Source organism: Salvia miltiorrhiza, chromosome 4, assembly GCF_028751815.1.
Source record: "Salvia miltiorrhiza cultivar Shanhuang (shh) chromosome 4, IMPLAD_Smil_shh, whole genome shotgun sequence".
Lineage (NCBI taxonomy): Eukaryota > Viridiplantae > Streptophyta > Magnoliopsida > Lamiales > Lamiaceae > Salvia > Salvia miltiorrhiza.
Genome location: NC_080390.1, coordinates 32,132,008 through 32,152,302, shown reverse-complemented (window position 1 = coordinate 32,152,302; position 20,295 = coordinate 32,132,008). Strand labels below are relative to the sequence as shown.

Genomic DNA, 20,295 nt, shown 5'->3' with positions numbered 1-20,295 from the left:
TTTACTCGCCACGATAAACACGAACATAAATGTTCCATAAAAGTGGCTAGTTGTGTTTGCTTGAGGTCATACGAAAATTTTAACTCTAAATCATATTTTATTTAGTATATAAAAATGCTATTTACACGATAGCCTAAAAAGATTTTATCAATTCACAATCTCGAAGAGCTATTAAATGAAATAATATTATTAGAGAACCTCAAAATCTTTAGGTGGCAAATCGTTTTTCATATTCTAAATAGTCACTTTCATATATATGAAAATTTGGACACAAGAGACAAACATTAAAATCAGCAAATCTTGATCAGCCGCCATTAGTAAGTAGAACAACTTGTTCACGGGCGACAAAGAAATGGACTGGTGGTCGGGTTGTACCTCGTGCATCGTCACATGGACCCCTAACAAAAATTGACATCATCCATTAATTAAATCATTATTTTCTTGGATTTTTTTTTTTCATAATCAATTAACCATCGCACATTGCAATTCGATAACATAAAGAAAGGGCGCATTTGGGGATCAAATTTTCTCCCTTGTGCACGGAAGATTCTTCATTAATATTTGAATGTGTCTGTCGTATTCCTTTCATGGTGTTTTTTCTTTTGGATTTTCGTCATAAATTTTTTGATAATACATAGGCTTTAGTTGGCATCTCTGTGCTTTCAAGATTTTTTAAGTATTTTCTTTTTCCTCTTCAACAAATTTCCATTTCAATTGTTATGTTCAGTAGGGGAGTCGATTTAGCGGTTTACATAGCTTTGCTAGTTTCTCTATACTTCTTAAGATGTAAAGATTTGAAAATGAGATTATTCGTCCTGATACTTGGATATCACATTGTGGCTTAAAATAATTGTGTGCCTAGTGTATATACATGTAATATCTAATGACAAGGTTGGTTTCTTGGGATTTGATTAAAAGAACCCCTATATATCTATCGATATATAGAGATGGAAATGAATCTTTAGAGGGTGTTTGGCTGAGCTTATAAGCTCCTCAAAACAGCTTATAAGCTATTTAGGAGTTTATAAGTTTCTCCAAAGTATTTGGCAAAATAAATTCTCAAACAGCTTATAAACTTCAAAAATAAGCTCCCCAAAAAATAAGTTCATCTACCCCAACTTATTTTTTTATAATTTCATATGCAACAATCATTTTACAAATATTTTTCAACTATAATTTATTATTTTCATTATATATCATTCAAGTTCATTTTTCTTCGATTTTCTCTCTCTAGCTTATAAGCTCAATTATCCAAACACTTTGACAACTTATAAGCTCTTAAAAATTACATCTTATAAGGTCCAAGCGCTTATAAGCTCTTTAAAATAAGCTTAGCCAAACACCCTCTCAATATAACCATCAATAAACCGACGATTTTCCGACATTAAAATCGTAGACAAATTTATTTGGAGAATTGTACGTAGTAGTGAGCGGATAAAAAGGATTGTGTCTTAGATTTCATTTTTATTTTTTTTGGATATGTCAATAGTTTTGAAAGATGATGGAATTTATGTTTGTTTGTCGAGTCGCCCTCGCGCATGCCTATTCACAACTAACTATTTGTCTCCACCACCACTCCTCAATAAATAGTGTGGTTTTTATTGTTAATAAATAGTGTATATGAATACAGTATTATCAAATCAATTGACCAAAGCAAATTTAAGCAAACACCTTGATAATTTATCTTTCGTTTTTTTTTTTTTGAGAATTTCGAAATATTAAGGACAATGGTGAATTCCTAATTGTTGAAATAACATCCTGTAAATTAAATTTGTGGATCATGGTGAGATTGGATATCATAAAATTGTCCTTTTCTGAATATGGATTAAAAGTTGTGAACTTATTATATTCATGACTTCATGTTCCCTCAAGACGGTTACCAAATTAAAGATTTGCTGGATTCATTAAGCTTTTTTATTTATATCGGATATATAATAATCTGTGAATTTTATTATGATATCGCAACGAAATTTGTGGACATTTGTTTTCTCTCCCACTAGTCTTATAAGCACGTGGGAAAGCGTGCCGGACGTAATTAATCATTTTAATTGTTGTCGTTAGCACGTAGGCGTTCACATGCAGGGCAAAACAAAACGAGGGATTACCACTAATCCAAAATCAAATCTTCTATAATCGTAATTAATCCCGTTCACATTATAAAATACTTTTGCAGTTAACCAATAGCTGAAGCTTTCATTAGTCATATGATTGCATCATTAATATCTGCAAATGAATTTGGTCTAGCTAGCTTTGGGACCCACATCAGGAGAGAATGTGAGTGCGTCAGCATGCCGTCAGTTTGACTGCACATTTTCCTAAGTTGGATTCATGTGGACTAATAATGATCTTAATTATCATTGAACAGAATATAGTTATAAATTTACAAATAAATTAATTTGTTACTTTTGTATGTATAATTGTTACTTAATTTAATTCATTGATATTGTCACTTTTATTTAGAAACATTTATCACTTTTACAATTATTATTTTTAATCATAATTCTCTTTTATGCATTTTAATAATTATTATTTTTAATCATAAGAGTTTGTCAATTTTATTTGGAATATTGTTACTTTTATTATGAATTATTGTCATTCTTATTTATAAAAATTATCACTTTTAATCATAACAACGTTACTTTTAAGAATAAAAAATATTACTTAATTTTATTTATAACAATTAACACTTCATGTAACAGACCATCAGTCAGGGTTTAGATCGAATTCTTGATCGGGTCCGGGCCGATCCCACCAGTGGGCATATTATGGTTGAGCACACTAACATTAATTTGTGTTTGGGAAAAGTCGTGATCCTTAAAAATTGATCCAAATTTTAAATTATGGGGAAATATATAGTAACATATAGTGAAATTTATATGTATATATATACATATAGATATTTATTTAAAAGTTCATTACAAAAGAGTTGATAGAAGCAAAAGCAAATGCTAATTGAGGTTATTGTTATTGATATTGTCATGTTCGTCGAGAGGCCAATGGTGCCCGCTCATGGTTTAGCGAATTTCGCTGCTAGTATTGATGATGTAATGATCTGAAAATCCGGCTTCTCGACTTAGCTTTAAGTTAATTGTTCATCGAAATTTAATTTAAGCTCCCGTTTTTCCTATAAAAAAAAAGCTAATTAATCGTAGCTGCTTATACTTTGGCAATGTACGTACCTATATATATCTATATTATCTTTTATCTGATAAATATATGTGTTAATAGGGAAAAATGCCCCCTTCTTATAAAAACTTGTAAAATTGCCCACTTTTATTTATGAAAGTGGGCAATTTTACAAGTTTTTATAAGGATGTGGGCATTTTCACTATATATATGTGTTAGTATTATATTTATACACATTTAAACACCTTCTCAAAGTTCATTTTCTGAAATCCCGAATTTGTCACAAGATTACTGAAAAGCAGCCCCTTATAACTAAAAATCAAGGAAACTAACACTACATTTTTCAAAAACCTTCTTTATACGCATTTATCCAATCAAAACTCTGGATTAACAAAACTACTTTAAAGATCTAAAAAAGAAAGAAAAATAATTTTTTTTCCATGATCACCTTTAGCATCTATGGAGGGACCTCCTTAAACTTCAATGGTCCTTAACGATTTTGGCGCACAAGACATACATTTGATCTCTCTCTCTCTCTCTGTCTCTCGTTATAGATATACTGATATATAATTATATATATCTTCTTGGAGATAGTGCAATTTGTTATCTCTTTCTTTGGTTGCCTGAGATGCAAGGACAACCTTGCACGAGAAGAAAGGTAGCACAATTTATTTCCTTACTAAAGATTTAAGGAAAATTAAACTTTTTATTGTCTTGTTATTTAAATCAATGAAAAAGAAACAAAAAAGAGGTTTTCAATTTAAAGGAATCATTTACCTAGCTTCAGCTACAAGATCTATATACATATTGTGTTTCACATTCCTTCGACATTAGGAATAAGGCATCTGTTTTATTTCAAAAATTTGAAAGTTTCTATGTTTTGGAGATGTGACGTTTTATTTTTAATAAAAGAATCCATAAATTGCGTATGTACGTAATTCATTATCATTGTCTTGAATAAGTTTTTTTATATGCCATTTATTAGAGCAAAAAGAAAAATGTAAAATGTGAAGTCAATCGACAATTATAAATATTTTCTTTCTAAATATATATATATATATATATATATATATATATATATATGGGTTAGGTTCTATTGAGATTTTAAATATTTTGAGATTAATGAACATATAAATAAATTCTTTGAACCTAACCAATATAGCTGATGAACATATGAATCTATTTAATTTGTCAAAAAAACACGCCACCTGCAGGGATTGAACTCCAGACCAACGTGCGTTCATAAAGATTAATTGACAAGTTCATCAAAATGTACTAACTTGTTCACACCTTTGGACGAAATCCCAAAATCTCAAAATATTTGAAATCTCAATTGAACCTCTCTCTCTCTCTCTCTCTATATATATATATATATATATATATATATATATATATATATATATATCACCGCTCACGTTTAGCATTCATTAGCATTATCTTTTTTGTTTTAGGCATTTATTTTTATTCTAATACTTCATAAATTGTTATTAAAATCATTAATTTTATAAATTACATACAAATCAAAGTTCGATTTGTCCATATTCCTTTTAACTTCACATAATTAATAAAAAGAACAAATTGGACTTTGATTTTTATGTAATTTATAAAATTAATGATATCAATAATAATTTATGAAGTATTAGAATAAAAATAAATATCTAGGATACGTAGCATAAGATTTATATATATGCTAGTAACTTCACATACAAGAAAAGATAACGCTAGTAAATGCTAAACGTGAATGATGCTCACATAAGGAGCTCACCTAGGATACGTAGCATAAGATTTATATATATGCAAATTCCATATTGAAACAAGCAAGTTCATATTTTGGCTAAAGAAAAAAGTGAAAAAAGTTATGTACCCCTATGATTGAATCAGGCATAGAAAAATGAAAGTGGAAAAAATAATTGCCGTATGATTAAATTGGAGTTAGAAATGATTGATATGAACTGGTTTATGTCAGTGTACAATAAAATTTAAAGAAACAGTGTATCGCTTTTTTAGCCACTTCATTATACATTAGTCGCAATTTTTTAAAAAAAATAGCTAGATCTGTAAATTAATAAAATAAAATAATGTATCTTGAGTATCCAATGCAATATATAATGCAATATATATATGCTGGCATAGCTAGCTAGGATAAATCTATGTGATGGCTTTTGGTTTTATAAAATAATTCATCAGCTAGATTGAATTTTGGATTCAGTTTGGCTCCATCAGGATATTTGTATAAAAGTTAATAATTTAAACTTTATTTACTTTTACACTATATTCGTAACATGGCTCGATCAAGTTATTTGATAATTTATACTAGAAATCATTACTTAATTTGAGTTGTTGAATCTGAGTGATAAAGTTAACTTAAAATAAAGAAAGATTTCTGACAATTCTCTTTCTCTCTCATTCTCTCTATGTATATTTGTTATATGGATATATATATAGATGAACTTTTATTCAAGTAAATTCCAAATTAACTAACGTGCTAAAATTTGTAAGGAGACAAGAGACAACTCAATTAGTTAATGCGAAGAATTTGTGAGTTGACTTAGATTCCTTAATGCATTCTACTTTTGTCGGTCTTGTTTAGAGTAAAATTAACAACTCTATAAGAAGTTACACGTAGCTCAAATTAATTTTTAATTGAATTGTAAAAATCGATTTTGTTCTGCTTATTAGAATTTTGTTTGTTAGACTTGCTGTAAGCCTGGCCTCAAGTTGTTAATTAAAGTTAGAAACGTAGTTTAGTAAATTATTTAAATAATCCAATAATTGTCATATCAGCAAAACCATGATGAATTTAATTATGTGGAAATGTGCAACACATTTAAGCAGCCAACGAGATTAACGAACTACTCCCTCCGTCCGCCAAAATTATGTAAAATTGTTTGGGCACGGGATTTAATAAAATTGGTGATGATTTTGATCTAGTGGAGAAAGGGTCCCACCACTTTATGAGATGTGTGGTTGAGATTGAGTTTTGAGTGGGTTTTTTGTAAATAAAGAGTGTTAGTAAGGATAAAATATTAAAGAAGATGGTGGGACCATTGCCATAAAAGAAAAGTGACATAATCTTGGCGGACGCCAAATATAGTAATTTTTACATAATCTTGGCGGACGGAGGGAGTATAACACAAAAGTAATACTCCATGGACAAACATGCCATAGCCACAAATCATTCTAATAATAATTACCTAGCTATTTCCAGATAAAACAAGTACATTCTAGATAGCATTTCTCCCTTCAAATTCCGCAATTAATCAGTTTAATTTTATAACATGTAGCTAGCCCACGTTTTTAATTATCTCATGAATTGAGTTAAGGTCTTAATACCTCTCTTATATATAAAAAAAAATGTTTCAAACCTTGATTTACGATAGAGTTGAAGATTGCATGTATTTAGGTATATAGAAAAAATATGTAGTTGATGCATATATAGTTAGTAGTACAAAAAGGACGAAATCTCCGTGGCTAATTTGGCGTTTGGTTGTCACAGCACCGAATTTATTTGGTGTGATTCAAAAATCAATATGTATATTCACATTTTAAAAATTGTTTTATTAATATATAGGGGCAAAGATTGTGGAGAATAAGACACGTGGAGAATTTATCCTTTGCTTGCGAAGAGAGTGAGGTCGGGACCCGCTTTGGAGTGCGCTTTCGGTAGTTATGTAGTTCTTCTGTTGTGTTTGTGTCTTTCTCTCTCTCTCTCTAATTCTTTATCTTGGACCCAAAAATTCTCTTGTCACGTCAGACATAGACTTGTAAATAGCCGTGATTTCTGACGCCCCCATTCCAGATTTATGAGCATCGCAGCCGTTGATTGTTTCTGGCGTGGGGCCCGCCCCTTACCGACGAGTGAGAGCAGCAGCAGCAGTCAGTGTTGCCACCCCCACCCCCGCCCCCTCGCTCGCTTTTTCTTCCTTCTTATTCACAATCAACCCCCACTCCTCCATTCGCTATTCTCTCTCTCTCTCCTACAACTCCAACTGCTGGAACGTTTCTTCATAGTATATGGGCATTACCTCTCTGCAAGTCTGCATGGATTCATCTGACTGGTTGCAGGTAATGCCATGCCATGCATCCTACATACTCCAAATATTCATTGGAATTTCCCCTTCATACATCAACATGACATGTTATGCTAATGCTTCATTTTCAATTCTTCTACTCACGTACATCACTCTCATTCTATCACATTGTGAGTTTGTGAAGAAAAGGGATAAAATTAGTGCAGTTTTAATTCCTCAATGAATGCATGAATTTTATTTCCTGCTCAACCAATTTCACTAGAAAACCACACAAATAAACTCAAAATGCATTTGTGAAAGCAGGGCACAATTTCCGAGGAGGGCGGCACAGGCATGGAGTCGTCGTCCCCAATGACGACCCCGACCGGCGACGACATGCTGGCATGCAGCCGCCCCCTGATGGAGCGGCGCCTCCGCCCCCAGCACGAGCAGTCCCTCAAGTGCCCCCGCTGCGACTCCACCCACACCAAATTCTGCTACTACAACAACTACAGCCTTTCCCAGCCCCGCTACTTTTGCAAGACCTGCCGCCGCTACTGGACTAAAGGCGGCACCCTCCGCAACATCCCTGTCGGCGGCGGCTGCCGCAAGAACAACAAGAAATCCTCCTCCTCCTCCTCCAAGAAAGCCGATAACAACTCCCCCGCCCAGCCCAGCGTCGGCATGTCTATGTCTCCCCAGATGTCCTACGCCCCCACCGACCTCCACCTCGCCTTCCCCGACCAGCTCCACTTCCATGCATCCGCCGGCTTGTACGGTACAACCCCGACCTACATGCTCGACAATAACCCCACCCCTATCGATTTCATGGACAATAAATACGAGGCCCTTTTGGGCGGCCACGATAGCTACATCAACGGCGGGGGAATGGCGGCGCCGCCGCTCAACGCTGCCCTTTTCTCCCCTTTCGGATTTGATCAGAATCAGACGGTGCTCGAGAGGCTGATGCTGCCGTACGATAACAACACCCAGAACGACGTCGTTGAGACGAAGCCGAACGCCAAGATTCTGTCGCTGGAGTGGCACGATCACCAGCAGCAGCAGCAGCAGCAGGCTTGCAATTCGGATGTGGGCAAGGATTCCTTCGGGTACACTTTCGGGTCGTGGACCGGGTTGATGAATGCGTACGGGTCGTCCGCAACCAATCCCTTAGTTTAAATTACTTGTTAATTAATTATATACTATAACCTAAGTGTTGTTCTTCAATTAGGGTTTCCTCATGGCATGATCATATATCAATCAAATTAAATGAGAGGATTGATTAACTAGGCTAGAATATTGGTAACTTCACCGAGTTTTTCTTTTTTATATTTTGGAGGTTTTAAAGTTTAATATCTGGGTTATGTACTTTTTTTATTTTCCCACTGTTTTAATTTAATTTTTGTAGCTGAGTGTGAATGGGGAATGTGGAAATCTTTGAGTATGATTAATTTATTATGGTGTTGATTTTATGGATTATGAACAGTGGTAGAAGAAAATTCAAAGATAAATTTGGGATTTGGTGAAAGTTGGAGGAAGCTAGATGATAAGATGGTGTACTTTTTACATGAATATGTAAAAGAATGTTTTTGGATTAGTAAGTTAGTGTGTACTTTGATTTTCGAAGATACATACTCATTTCGAGTCGACTACTTAGGGAACTGGGAAAGTATAACCTGAAAGTGCACTTATTATATACACTTAATTCTTACTTTCGATTATTAAAGATTTCAATTCAAACTCATTGGCGATACTCCTCCTCGCTCGTTAAAGAAAATTCTACAACAGAATATTATATATATTTTAAATAATGATGAAAATATATTACTTTTTTTGTTTATAAAGAGTGTAATATTTTTAATGGACGTAAATTTTAAAAAAATTGATAGACGTGTGTTAAGTAAAAATGATTGATTGTGGGCATATAAAAATGAGTGATTATAGTTAAAAAGAGAAAGTAAAATTACGTCCCGAAAATAAAAATGTTATACTATTTGTGGACGCACAATCGAATAATTGTGTTACACTCTTTATGAACGGATGAAGTATAATCATAGTCTAAAAATAGGTAAAAAAAAATTAAAAAATTGTGATGTCCCAAAAATAAAAAATAAATTCTTTCATGGAGGACAAAGGTAGTATTTAATAAACATTACTTAAAATTTTAAATTATACCTATTCTATAAAATGTCTCAAACTTCTAGAAATAATTATTTAAATTAGAATTATATCAGTTTAGTTTGTATACAAAAAAAATTCCTCGTTCATTCTTTTTTTTTTTTTTTTTTTTTTTTTCTGTTGATAAATTACGTAAGTAAATAAAAAAATTTAAAGACCGCGTGACAAAAGACTCAAACCCAGGACCTTAAGTCTTGAACATAACATAAGAGTTCATTCTTTGCTTCCACGACTCGTTGAATGCCACGATGTAATTTTAAATTTTTTTTATAACCGACATAACATAAAATGGCGTTATTTGTACCATACTAATTAATTATTTTTCTAAATAAACCGTTACAATGATTTTCTTGTCTAACAATGGCATCAATAACTTGAACGTCTTCCCCAAAAACTCATACAACCTTTCTCTCACATCCCAAAATCTCAGCCACCTTCTCCACCGGCGACATACTTGGACCGTCTCGAAGAAGAAGGCGATCCTTTTCACTCCCACCTGCTCACACAAGAGTTGTTCAAAATATGATGTATATATTTGATCAATTAAAATTCTTCAAAATTATGATGAATTTTACATATGTATATTTGTTATTCATTGCACGAAGCAACCGACTAGTTTCCGATTCCCATCCATCTATAGATATAAATATAATCAATTCACGGTATTAAATACTATCATAGAACGTGTACCTTATTTGTTCCTTTTGTAATTAGACTAAAAAAAGTTAACACTAACAATGAATCAAGCCATGCATGTCACTAATCAGATGACTAATCAAAACGAAGAATGTAGGAGTAAACTATTCTTCTGATGTGTCTATTTGTATCCATCACATGTTGTATGCATAAGTGATCAAACTACACTGGTAAGCATTCATCAAGAACAAGAATTTATCCAACTAATATTTCAATAAATTAAATTACTGCAACTCACAGATTTTTGAGGGTTGATAGTGGAGAGGGAAGAGCAGCAAACTACAAGTTCAAAAAACACTAGCAGCAGAAAAAACCTTCCCTGCTCTCAACCCCCCAAAAAACTGTGGAAATTGGCTATAGCCACACAACAAGGATTATTCAAAACTCACACTTACTAAGAGGAGCCTGCCACAGAGCTGATTTTGTCCAGAAAAGCTTTGATCTCCTTCTCCAGCTTGGCTCTCGTCTCTGGAGCGAGACTGTCGCCTGCTTTCTCCAAAGTCGCCTTCATCATCTCCACGTTCTGCTTGATAAACGAGATATCAGGTGCAGGCGCCTCCCCAACCTTGGTTCGGTTCTTGCATGCGCCCACAGCCATGGGCACAAAGGTTTGCAGCTGCAGATTAGTTTTCTTCTTCATCTTTGGGGGCTCTGGCATGCAGCTGTCCAGACTGAAATTGAGGAGTGACTCTCCAAATGTGTGGCTTTTCTCCAAACTTCGAAATGCAAATCTAGCATCGGAGCTTCTCTCGTATACAATCTTGACACTATCATCACTTGAAGACTCGAGCTCAGATTCCTTCAACAATCCAAATCTGCAAAATGTGGCTACCAACGATTCTTTGGAAGGTGCGCTTCCCGGGGCAAAGTTCAGAAGGACACTGCCGCCACCCGATTCACCACTGTCGTATTTATTTCGCTTCTTTTTCTGAGGTTCGCCTTCAGGCGGGATATGACCCCCCTCGCACGTGACCGTTCCCAAGGGGTTCGTATCTAACACGTTACCATTCAAATCCGGAATACTTGAAGCTACCTGACTAGTAGTCTTATCCTTTCTCTTTCGTTTCCTACCTTCGGGCTTACCAGCAGAAAGAAAGCTTCCCATCTGAAGTGAGTGCTGAATAAATGAGCTCATTGTAACAGGTTCCGGTGCTCGGGCTGTAAATTCCCCATTTAGACATTGATGAATGCCAGTCACCCCATTATTTGGTAGCGGAGTGTTTTGGAAGGTCGGTGGCACGTCCTTGGATGATGAAACGGGGGCGAAGTTTATGTGGTGAAGACAATTTATGGTAGGAGAGTCTAACCCTTCCTTCTTCAGTTCTGGTAAAGGGTGAAGACCATTTATGGTAGGAGAGACTAACCCTTCCTTCTTCTGTTCTGGTAAAGGATTAACTAGACTCATAGTAGGCCTTCCAACCCCTCCAACCGGTACGTGATCAACGGGAAAGCTTGGATGGTTTCCATTCAAATCTGGCAATACAGGAATCGAGTTTGTATCAGTTAGCCCAGGAGTTGATCCAACACTCTTCTGGGGAGTTTTGCAGGCTTTGAATAGACTCGAGCAAGCCTGCTGGAAGCTAATCATCCACGAGCTTTTTGGGTAAATGTTTGGGAGAGGATTTCTCGGGTAAATATTTGGGAGAGGATTTTGTACAGACTCCAAGCCTGCTGGTATGATTTTTTCTTTCTCTTTGTTAGTCTCCATATACACGCCACTCTCTTTTGCTAGCAGACTTTCTGTTTTTGGGAATTTGTCGGCATTTTCTAGACTGCCTGGTGCAAGGTTCGCTTCTTGGTTCTCAGATTCTTTCCCAACCCGAATGCCTTCCATCTGTTCTACAGAATCTGTCACTTGTTCCTTCTTTTTCCTACCCCTCTTTCGAACAACATTTTCTTTCACTTTCTGATTACCATCTACGGCATTCTCTACACTCTCTTTGGCGGATGCAGCGTCCACTCTCTGTTTTTTTCCTTTTTTCAACACTTTACTTCCTTCCATCTGCTGGTCAGCTTCAGCATCAACCTTGGAGGTAATATCAGCATCTAGAAATGTAAATGTTCTGAAACTACAATAGAATCTCTTTAGAGAATCAGAATACTTACTTCTGCTGATATAAGAACAATCACGAGCTGAAAAAGAGAGTTCAGCCAGCAATTCGGCTGAACAAGCACCAATGTCATCTGCTTTGCTGACTATATGACGTTCCTTAGAAGGTTTCTTTGTACCTCTTTTCCGTGAATCCATGCCACTGCAACCACCCTCTAGACCGGAACTTTGCGCCAGATCCTCTTTTTCCCGTCCCTTGATCACATCCACGTAAGGATAAGATAAATATCTGCTCTTCTTCCTTTCCCGTGATTCCATGCCTTTAGCTGAGGATGTCAATTTATCATCAGGATTCTTCCTCTTCCTATACTTCCTGGTTCTAGTAAGATTGCCATAGTGGGTTTCCACAGAGTTTTTACAATCTCCAGACGTATTCGTATGGTTTTCATCTCTCACGTCTGACCTGAGCAGGTGCAGAGGCAACTCAAAATGGCCAATGGAACGATAGAATGGTGACAAACGATTCTTCATGACCATCAACTCAATTTTACCAGGTACATGCATAGATCGTGCGAGATCCCTGATCTCTGCAACAAATGTTGGAGGCTGGAACTGAGATAACGACACAACATCAAACTTGCATGATTTCTCCAATGACATAAAATTTTCTTCTTCATTTCTCAAGGACCACTTGGAATCAAGCGGTTGACTATCCTTTGAAAAGCATGGGCAAGTCATGTTCAACTGTACACGCAACCCAATCTCACATATAGCCTTCTCAACTGAACTAAAAAAGTTTCTGGAGTTATTTTGCACCGATATCCGTTCGAAGTACTCAACAAAAGGCCTTAAGTCTGCATTGTCACACCAAACAAAACTTGAAGTGCCGTAGTATTTAACAAGGCAGCTGCCCTTTTTTTCACACTTTGCCATATCATTCGGAGCAGTGGAAGGATAACATACCATACCTGGCCACCATGACTTGGATCGGGTTTTAAGCCATACTAGATCACCATTATCAAACGTGTGTTCTTGTTCACCAATAATGTCTTCTTCCCCTTCATACTTGGAGCTCAAATCTGTATCACCAGTAGAGAGGGTGCAATTTTCTTCGGGCGAGAAATCTTGCTTGATGTCGCTCTCTCCAGACTTGCATTCCACGGGGTCATCCCAATCATCATCAGAAATTCCATCCAAGGGACCAAAAACTTCCACAAACAAATTAATGCTATTTCCAGAAACTTCTATCTTTGTTGGCGAACCGGGTTCATGAGGGTGCAACACATCATCACACTTCTCCATGGGCGCCTCAATCTCCCCATCATGAAAAGGTTCATCACAAAGTAAAGTGTCCCCAAATTTCCCCACAGATTCCTTAACCTTGGCACTCTGATCGCCACCATTCCCATTAAATGACAACTCCTCTTTGAACACCGGAAAATCATTATCGTACACATCATTGGCCTGCAATGAGGCCATCAGCTTTTCATCGGGATAACCGTACACGGACCCTTCTTTCATCCTATCGTATCCAGCAACACCATCAACCATAGATACATCAACACTCCCATCACCAAATAGTCTTGCTAACTCAACATTGCTTAATTCATTTCTACTACTACAAGCATCAGGCACACACTTCTCATTTAAATCACTTAAGCAACCAACAAGGCTCCCATCTTCACGGACTTCATTAGAAAAGATTTCATTCTGACTCAATTTCGACTCCAAGAAACCATCTTTTAGGGTTTCTGCGTTCTTCCTACTTTCCATTTCAAGAATGTGCCACAAAGATTACACCTTTTTTCCATATAATCAAACACCCATCAAATTCAAAGCTGTTATAAGAAAGAAAACTCAAGTCAAATAGGTTCCCATTATTTTTTACTACTCAAAAAGTCAAAGATCCCCAAAATTTACAGGAATATAAAAACACAAGCACATGCAATTTTCCAAGAAAATTAGGCATAATACGTATGAAGAGAAACCCACCAAATTAAATAAAACACACCACGAAAAGACTACTACTAGCAAATTAACAACACAAATGAAGAAGAAACAACAAAAAAAATGATAGAATGACGAAGAATGAAGGTCTAGCACAATAACCTGCAGCAAAATGTGGAGAATCTATATTTTGCCGAAATAGGTAATGGGTTGAGAGAGAAGGAGGTTTAGGAGAGAGAGAGAAGAGTGATTAGTGACTGTTTGTGGGAGTAACTGGAAACATTGAAGACGACGGCAAAATATTTGGAAAAAGAGGCATTCAAAAAAGTGTGCGTTACACGTGTGTATGCGCGCGTAGGGATCTATGAGTGTGCGCACATCTGTGGCAAGGCCGCAAGGGTAATTACCATTTTCTTACTTTTCAAAATATTACTCTCTCGATTCCCATAAATATACATAATTGAGCATAGCACCAATTTCAATAAAAAATTATTTAAAGTATTGACAATAAAGAAAGAATTATGCATTAAGAATTTTGTTAAGTAAATTATAAATAAATAATTATAAATCATAAGAATAAAATTATAAAAATTACGTGTAATAATATGTGTAATGTAATGTTCAAAAATAAATATACATAAATTTGGAAATATACTAAATAAAGATATACATAAACATGAGAAATGAAGGGAGTAGTATTTAGGGCTATAAACAAACCAAGCTGCTCGCGAATTATTCGGAGCTCAGTTCGGAAAAAGCTCGTTCAAATTCGTTTAGAAAAGCTCGATAAATAATCAAACCAAACTTGAGCTTAGTAGTATTCGGCTCGTTAGCTCGTGAACATGTTCGTCAAATGATTCAACTTGAAAAATATAAATTATTAGTAGATACAACTTATATTTATCCACTAAAATTAATAATAATTATATTAAATCTTTAATTAATTTTATTTGTTATAAGAAAATAATTAATATATTTATTATTTTGAATATAAATATAAATTTAGAAAGTTCGTATAGGCTCGATTATGCTCGTGAGCCTCAAAGTATTCGGTAAGTAAAGTTCGGGATTCGATTCGATACTAAACAAATCAAACTTGAGCACACCATTATTCGGTTCGACTCAGTTCGATTACACCCCTACGTAGTATTCAATTAAATATAAATACAATTTTTTGTTTTTTGAAAACAAAATATGAATACAGCTATTCTTATACTTTTAGGTTTTAGAGCATCCCAGAGCATCTTAAAGGGCTCTTAAATGATACCCATTATTTGTGAGTCCATTCTCTATATTAGGACTCTCTATATTTGTTTCTTAATTTTTTTAATATATATTTTAATTAATTTAAATATTAAATTTAACAACATAAATTTCATTAAAATTAAAACTAAATATTACATTATTTAAAAAAAGTGCAATAATTACAAAAATATTACAATAACTTTCAAAAAATAAATTCTACGAAAACAGCGTCGTAAAATAGTTCCCCGTAAAAGGGATGGGGGCAAAGTAATCCCGATAAACTTGTTTACTATCGGCTTTACGATTGCGGTGAATATATACTTTCTTGGCAATTTCTCTCTCCTCCTTACACACTTAGTGCGTATTTTCGCACAGCAGTATAGGGCTCGCCCGAGCCGGATGCGCACCCAAATTCCGCGAGTTACATATGCTCTTAAAGCATTAGTTATTATTTATTTTTATATTAGTGTTAATGGCCTATAAAACCACAAACTTTGGACATATTTTGATTTTAACCTCTAACAAAAGATTTCTTCAGTAAAACCATGAACTTTGAGCATATTCTAGTTTTAACCTCTAACAAAAGGTTCTGCCTGTAAAACCACAAACTTTTAGTTGTTTATGATTTTAACTATGGAACAATATACAATCACATACATAGATTTAATTAGGATATATTCTACGTGATTATAATTAGAGTAGATTTAATTTATTCATTTTTTAAGTATGAAATAAAAATATTTATTAATCACATCAACTAGTTATAAGCCACGGAAGATTAAAATGCTACATATGTGACCGGATACTGGTCATGTAGTTAAAATAAGAAATAATAAAAAATTCATGATTTTACAGGCATAATCTTTTATTAGAAGTTAAAATCAGAATATACCAAAAGTTCGTGATTTTACAGGCAAAATCGTTTTAAGATATTAAAATAAGAATATGTCCAAAATTCGTAGTTTCAAAAGTTGCTATCTTTTTCCTTTTTCTTTTATATTAAACCTCAATTTCATCATCATGGGCCATTATCCCTTTATATTATCATAAGTGAAAAACATAACATTCATAATAAAATATATAATCATCTAACCTGAAAAGGGAAGGAGGCTAAATATAAAAGTTGACTCCAACGTATTAATTTCATATAAATGATAAAAAAGAAATTATTATTAAGTATTTCCTCGGTCAACGAAATAAATTCCTACTTATTCTTAAAAAATTATCCATAAAATAAAATTTTGCTTTGCTTTTGTACAATTATATCCTCCCTTATTTTAAATATTTACCTCCGTTATTTTAAATATTTACTATCATTTATCACTAATGGACCCACCCCACAACACTTTTATCACTTTTATATTCTATATTTACTATCATTTGCCACGTACTAAGGGACCTATCCCACAACACCTTTATAACTTTGTCTATTATCATTTTATTTCACTCACGACATCTTTATTAGCTTTCTTAGTCTCTGTGTTGAGCATGAAATGATAGTTTATTTCGTGGACGGAGGGAGTACAATTTTTAGATTATCATAATATCGTGTCAATAAAAAATGTATTCCCTCCATCTACGAAATAAACTCTCATTTCATGCTCAACATGAAGACTAAGAAAGTTGATAAAAGTATTGTGAGTGAAATAAAATGATAATGGATAAAAATTATAAAGGTGTCGTGGGGTAGGTCCCTTGGTGGTAAATGATAGTAAATATAAAATAGAAAAGTGATAAAAGTGTTGTGAGGTGGGTCCATTAATGATAAAGGGTAGTAAATATTAAAATTAAGGAATGATATAATTGTACAAAAAGCAGAGTAAAAATTTATTTTATGGACAAATTTTTAAAAATAAGTAAGAGTTTATTTCGTGGACCGACTCGGTCGGACCTAATGAGTACTTAATAATAATTTCTTTTTGTCATTTATATGAAATTAAAGGATGCAAATTTTAATAAATACTTGAAAATTGTGTATAAAATATATGAGAGCGTTCATGAAAATTGAGTGGGAAAAGAAATCCACTAAAGTTGATGTGTTAAATGGTTCAGTATTGTATAAAGATATTAAATGTAAATGAGGTTTAAAATATAAGAAATAATTTATAAAAAATATATATTATATACAATTTTTATGGATGGACGAAAATAGTAATAAACATACAATTTTGAGGAATGAGATTCAGTGTACCACACTTTATGTTCCACTTTGTGTCCCACTTTCAATTTTATTTAATTTCTTATATATATTTTCTTCAATTTCAACTTTATATGTTTTAGTTTAATTTTGTGATTATTAACTAGGGTTTATTCCATCAATCTAGGGTATATAATTATTTTTTATCATTTAATTTCACTTCTATTAGCTAATAATAAGTTGATAAATTCAAAGTCATGGTATATACTTTTTAAAAAAATTATTTTTTTGAAATAAAAATTAAATATAATTCATAGTATTATAATAAATTTTATTTTTATAAAAAATATTTTTAAAATAATAAATATAAATATGAGACACAGTGGCACACATAAAATTGTGGGACACTGAATCTCATCTCTTAAAACGAAATGAGTATAATAATCAAATAATCATGTAAAGTTAATCAGTCATTCGTCCATAAATCGCAATATCTTAAAACTCAAACATGTTTTAACTGCGCATTTCTTTAGTCGTAATTGTTTTTTATTTTGCATTCAAGGTAAATCATCATCTTAATGGTTAGGAAAGTAGGTATAAATGCTTAATTTGATATCAAATTTAACCATACAATACAAAGATTCTATTTTTCTTAGATCAAGGCACGTGCAAGAATAAAATATGCCAATTGAACTTAAAGATTTCGTACGCATAATATTCTCAATCAAGAGATAAAAACGTATGTCTATAAAATAATTCTAGCACTTCTACTTTAATACTCCATCATAAAAATATGAACAATTGAGAGTTATATAAATCTTAAGAAATATTAGTTGGAAGTTATAGTGAGTGGAAAATGGGTCCCATTGTAAGAGTAATGAGTTAATTGAGGAAAAATATTGATGGGCCATGATGATTTTTTTGTGAATAAGTATAAAAATAAGGGATAAAAAATAGGGGGATAATATACAAAAATGAAAATGTTCATATTTTTATGAAACATTTAAAAATGACAAAATGTTCATGTTTTTGTGAGAAGGGTTAAATGCATGTAATATCATGAACTTAGGTCGAATTCCAAATTTAGCACGACTTTAAAAAGTTCCAATTAATATGGCTACCTTTGCTCCGTGTTCAATTTTAGCACCGATTTGTTTTCCGGCAGAACCACGTGGCAATGACGTGTCTTCCGGCAGACACGTCATAATTTTGTACTCAAGAGAGAGAGAGAGAGAGAAAGGGCTGAGGGCGGCGGCGACGTTCAGTGAGGAAGAAGAGAAGTTGCCGGAATCGCGAAAGGGGAGTCGCCGTTCGGAATTGGAGCCAGTGAGGTAAGGGTTTTCAGTGAGGAAGAAGGGGAGTCGCCGGAATCGCGTCGCGACCGGAAATTTTGGAATTGGGGGTAGGGTTTGCAAAGCAGATGGCGGCGGCGGCGTTCAGTGAGGAAGAAGAGAAGTCGCCGGAATCGCGTCTGCGAGCAGAGGCGGCGGCGCTCGTCGCCGTTGAAAGAGGAGGAGGTGAGAGGCGTCACGGTGGAGAAGGCGGAGCGGTGGAAGATGTGGGGGTCGAGGCGGCGGGAGAGAGAGAGAGAGAGAGAGAGAGAGTTTGGCTCGCCGACCGGAAGCTTGTGCCGGCAAGCCATGTCAATGACACGTAGGATCGAAGCATGTGCCGGCAAGCCACGTCAAATTAATGTGCTAAAATTGAACACGGAGCAAAGGTAGCCATATTAATTGGAACTTTTTAAAGTCATGCTAAATTTGGAATTCGGCCTAAGTTCATGATATTACATGCATTTAACCCTTGTGAGAATGAGAGAGTATTAAAGAGTTATTGATACAGGCTATGAAATAAAGGAAATAACTCTAGCACTTCTGCTTTAATATTAAAGAGTCGTTGATACAGGCTATGAAATAAAGGGCAAGTGTGGTCTTTTTGCCATATGATCAAACCCCTAACTCATTATTCACACTAGCTCTCTCCCCATATATTTTACATGATATACTCGCTCATTTATGATAAGTGTGATTTTTTTGTCATTTTCGACCGTTTACAATAAATGTGGTTTTTCCATTTTACGACTTATATCTTTGTACATTTACCACATTCACACACAATATTTATAAAAAAAATTATCTCACAAATTATGTACCCCCTCAATCCCATTAGAATAGGCACAATTCTTTTGGGTACGAAAATTAAGAAACTTACCTTTGAGGGAAAAAATGGTGTGGTCACACCAATTAAGTATTTAAAGTACATTATTAATCTCCCAAAATAGAAAATGAGCATTTTCTAGTGGAACATCCCAAAATAAAAAACGAGCCTATTAGTGGGACGGAGGTAGTATTAACTACCTTAAAAATCAACTTTGATGAGATTCTTTATCCACTTTATATACATCTCTCAATATTATCTTAAAACATGTGCCCTCTCATTCACACCACTTATTGTGGACGGAGGGAGTAATATTTAATATAATGTCAGATCAAAATATCTTTTACTATATAATATTTTAATATAATGTTTGATCGAATTTTTTTTACTACACTCCCTTCATCCCATCTATATTGAGTCTTATACCTTTTCGGATTGTCCCAACTATCTTCAATCGTTTCTTTTTTTGTCAAAAAATTAAATATTTTAATACACTCACAAATTAAACCTCTTATTTTTTGTTAATCAACCCCATTAATGAATTGGGCTCCTCTTTCCTAACTCATTATTCACTCAAATCTTCCCTACTCCATCTCTCTGAATCAACCACTCTCTCACCTCAAGCCCTCAATCAATGGGTGCATGCGCCGTCCCCTTCTTCGTATAACGCTCTGACTCACTCTTTCTAGATAAATACTCCCCCACATCCTCGATAACAGAAACATAATCCCCTGCCACCCCTCGCTACG

The 20,295-nt window shown here is 34.3% G+C and overlaps 2 protein-coding genes across 3 annotated transcripts; one reads left to right on the top strand and one right to left on the bottom strand.

Moving 5' to 3' along the window:
- The first annotated feature begins 6,919 nt into the window (after positions 1 to 6,919).
- LOC131019954 (dof zinc finger protein DOF5.6) lies at positions 6,920 to 8,591 on the top strand. Of its 2 annotated transcripts, none has more exons than XM_057948579.1 (2): positions 6,920 to 7,191; positions 7,461 to 8,591. In XM_057948579.1, exons 1-2 carry the CDS (start codon positions 7,141 to 7,143, stop codon positions 8,313 to 8,315), a joined length of 906 nt encoding a protein of 301 aa, XP_057804562.1. In that variant the 5' UTR covers positions 6,920 to 7,140; the 3' UTR covers positions 8,316 to 8,591. The 2 variants fall into 2 exon arrangements, with proteins under 2 accessions (XP_057804562.1, XP_057804561.1); XM_057948578.1 differs by having other exon boundaries at positions 7,030 to 7,191; positions 7,458 to 8,591.
- A 979-nt stretch (positions 8,592 to 9,570) lies between these two features.
- LOC131019952 (uncharacterized) lies at positions 9,571 to 14,340 on the bottom strand. The gene is made up of 3 exons (XM_057948577.1): positions 14,170 to 14,340; positions 10,406 to 13,898; positions 9,571 to 9,810 (listed from the first exon to the last, which is right to left on the bottom strand). Coding segments are annotated over exons 2-3 (3,429 nt in total). The 5' UTR covers positions 13,834 to 13,898; positions 14,170 to 14,340; the 3' UTR covers positions 9,571 to 9,809.
- Between the last annotated feature and the right edge of the window lie 5,955 nt (positions 14,341 to 20,295).

Coding starts and splice junctions, on each gene's coding strand:
- LOC131019954 (XM_057948578.1), top strand. CDS start 7,141: ATGGGCATTACCTCTCTGCAAGTCTGCATGGATTCATCTGACTGGTTG. Junction 7,192..7,457: donor ATTCATCTGACTGGTTGCAG/GTAATGCCATGC, acceptor CATTTGTGAAAG/CAGGGCACAATTTCCGAGGA.
- LOC131019952 (XM_057948577.1), bottom strand. CDS start 13,833: ATGGAAAGTAGGAAGAACGCAGAAACCCTAAAAGATGGTTTCTTGGAG.